The following is a 3,549-nucleotide window of genomic DNA, read 5'->3' on the forward strand; positions in this document are numbered from 1 at the left end:
TAACAAAATAATGATTTTTGTGTACTAAAAAACAGCCACTATTTTCTGGTAATCGCTATATTATCGATAAGTGTTATAAATGAAGAGAAACAAATATTTAAGAGAATTATATGTCAAGAGAGTTTAAACCAAACATATGACTGTCAAAAACAATAGCCAATAGTTTTTTGCAAAATTTATTTATTTTTTCCGGCTTTTAAACGGAATATTAGTTATTTATTCATAAAAAGTATAATATACATAATTAATAAACAATATATAGAATTTAAACAAAATGTTACAACAACTAACCAGACAATTGTGCAAAATTGTTGATATTAATTTTGCCACAGCTCATCGTAATATTTGTGCCACTGCACGCCTTCTCAAAGGAGGTAAGTAACAATTATGATTGGGTGACATAATTATCAATGTGGATTTCCAATATGATAAACTATTTTAGATGCAGCCGATTCTAAAGCCCAGGAGGAAGAACAGTCTATAATAATAGACAAAGACAAAAATATAACACTTATTGGCATTAACCGGCCTCAATGTCGAAATGCCATTAATGCCAAGACAGCAGCCAAATTGTGTGATGCTTTCAGAACCTTTGAGGCCGATGAAACTTCTCCGATAGCTGTTCTATATGGTGTGGGTGGTTCATTTTGTGCCGGTTTCGACATTTTGGAAATGGCCACCAGTGATGAAGGTCAAGTTTCCATGGAAATGTTAATGATGCCAGAGGGTTCAGTTGGTCCTACCAGACGTCATATACACAAACCCGTAGTGTGCGGTATTAATGGTTATTGTATAGCAAACGGTTTGGAATTGGCACTAATGTGTGACTTGCGTGTTATGGAAGAGTCCGCTGTTTTGGGATTTTTCAATAGACGTTTTGGTGTACCCGTTATAGATGGTGGTACTGCTCGTTTGCCCGCCATGGTGGGTTTCTCTAGAGCTTTAGATTTGATTCTAACAGGCAGACAAATCTGCGCCGAAGAAGCTCATCAAATTGGCATAGCCAATCGTATAGTACCCACAGGCAATGCTCTTATCAAGGCCTTGGAATTGGCTCATCAACTGGCTAAATTCCCCCAAAGTGCCCTAAACCACGATAGAAATTCCTTATATTCCTCAGTCTTTGATGCGGCCAACTTCCAACAGGCCATACAAAATGAAATTATGTACACCTCCAAGGATATAATAGATCAAATGCAAGAGGGTATTAAATGGTTTAATAACAGTAAGTTTATACAATACAATTTGTATCAAAAATACTTTTAAAACTTCTCTTCAATAATTTTAGCTTTCAAAGAAGATACTGCTGAATCTTGGCTTAAACGCGACAAATCTATGGCCGATTGGGATGATGAACAAGTGGCCGAAGCTGCTGCTAAAGTTGAAGCCGAAAAACAAGCCAAAGAAAGGGCAAAAATTGAAGCCGAAAAGAAATTGAAAGAAGAAAAACAGAAGAAGAAAGAAAAAAAGGAAACCCCTAAAGATACTGAGGAGTTAGATAAACCCAAAAACGAATAATTGATTTATATATTTTTATTACTAATATTATTAATGTTAATTAACTGTTATGAGATTAACTCATGTAAAATGCAAGAAAAAAGGTCCTGAACTAAAATAATTATTGATATATGTGGCATTTTAGTTTTTACTTATACATAGTATATCTATATCAAAATATAGCTTTTTATTTCAACTTTGTTAAGATGACATAAAATCGAAAATCAGTGGGATGGGAAAGGAATCGCAGTCTATTTCTTTTCAAAATCATTCACCTCTATTCTGCATTTCGACTACGTTTACGCATTCACAGTTACGCAACGATCGAAAAAAGGTATTCCAACAAAAAACTGAATCGTAAGAAAAAGAAGAAGCAATTCCATTTCGTTTCAATGCTTTCCGAATTGTGTATTCTGTGTTACGATCGTACCTTCGTTTTTGTATGTTGTTGTTTATGTGGCAGAGAGTCGAATCGAAATGCAGAATACTAAAGTTGCCAAACGGAGAAAATTTCGATTCGAATTGAAATGAAGAATAAGGGCCATTTTTTCCATTAATTAACGTTTGAAATACTTTTTAAAATTACGGTTATTATTTCGCACAAGGCCGACTGTATAATACCCTACACCACTGTGTGTTTTTTTTAACTTAATTTCAAAATTGTTCAAATTTTTTTTTTAGCAAATGGTGATTTTCAGAAAGGTGGGCTGTACGAGGGAAACATGGGTAGGGGGATTTACAATAACATTAAAGTTCCAAAATAGTTTCAATTTGTTTACAAAAAGTCGACTTTCGGACAGAATGGTTATACGAATTCGTATAACCATCACTTAAGTCAATATGTATAAAATTTCATCGCGAATCCATTTTCTAAAGGGGACTTTTTATGGAGCAGTAAAATTTAGACTTTTAGACATTAGGCTTCGTCCATGGTCTGAAAAAGAAAGTATGTGCCAAATTTCATAAAATTTTGCATTTTAGATCCTTATATTAGTTTGTATATACCTTAAACACTCAACTGGTTGCACATTTGCAAAAACCTATACTCCTTTTTTATGTGAATTAAAACACACATATTTTTTCCAAGAGCTAACAAATTGTATTCAATATTTTTTATTTAAATGATTTGTGTTCCATTCTTTTGTAATTAAATGTTGCTTTTTAAGTATTTTTTTATGGAATTTATTTTCACATTAATAAGAATGTTGTTGTTGGTTTTACATTAATAGTTGTTTGTTTTTTTTCGATTTTACTTAATATTTTTATATTAAATCCAAATATGAATTTACACATACATAAAGATTTCAAAGTGTTAGAAACAACGTAAAGTTAATAACAATTCTGTAGGGATTTTGTTTTATTTTTTATTTTTAATATCTTTTTATTTATTTTTTATTTCATCTACCAGTATCTCTCTAAGAGCAGTGGAAAGAGAAAGGGAATTATATAACATTTACATATATATAAATCTATTAAATAAGAATAAGTATTTTGGTTTTTTTTTCTTCTAAATCAAAATCAGTTATACTTTTTGCAGTAATTTTCAACCTTTCTTGTTTTGTATGTCTTATTTTTTAAGCTCTATGGGGATGGGATGTTTGGTTCCAAAGCTTATAGAAAATGTTTTTGAGTGTGTTTTTTTAAGGATTTTTGAAAAATTATATTTGGTAAAGCTTTATTAAATACATGTGTATACATAATTAAATGAAAGGGACGGGTTAGGAAAGAAAGTAGTAAGGTTTAAGGAAGTAACATGTTTTAGTTAAATGGAACCCTATGGTGTTCAATTGCAGGGGTCCAAGTGTTTGGGCAGCCGTTCCTTGTTTAACTGAGATTCTTAAAGAATCTTGGTTAAATTTACACAAAAAGAAAAGTATGTTCGTTTGTTTGTTTCATTTTAATGTGCCAGACATGTAATTTTAATTTATTTTTAATTATATATGTATATAAAAAAAGAAGTAAGAAAGCGTGCTTTAATAAGGGATTTGTTCGTTTTTTTTTGTTTAGTCTCTAAAATGGAATATACGGAAATAAAGAAAACGTTTGTATTGA

At 31.3% G+C, this 3,549-nt stretch overlaps 1 protein-coding gene across 1 annotated transcript; it reads left to right on the forward strand.

Annotated features, from left to right (window-relative positions):
* Positions 1–142: 142 nt before the first annotated feature.
* LOC111690555 (probable enoyl-CoA hydratase echA8) lies at positions 143–1,633 on the forward strand. Its single transcript, XM_023453060.2, has 3 exons — positions 143–374; positions 443–1,225; positions 1,289–1,633. The coding sequence occupies exons 1-3, from the start codon at positions 275–277 to the stop codon at positions 1,516–1,518; spliced, it is 1,113 nt and encodes a 370-aa protein (XP_023308828.2). The 5' UTR covers positions 143–274; the 3' UTR covers positions 1,519–1,633.
* Positions 1,634–3,549: the final 1,916 nt, after the last annotated feature.

The sequence above is a fragment of the Lucilia cuprina genome, chromosome 4, assembly GCF_022045245.1.
Source record: "Lucilia cuprina isolate Lc7/37 chromosome 4, ASM2204524v1, whole genome shotgun sequence".
Lineage (NCBI taxonomy): Eukaryota > Metazoa > Arthropoda > Insecta > Diptera > Calliphoridae > Lucilia > Lucilia cuprina.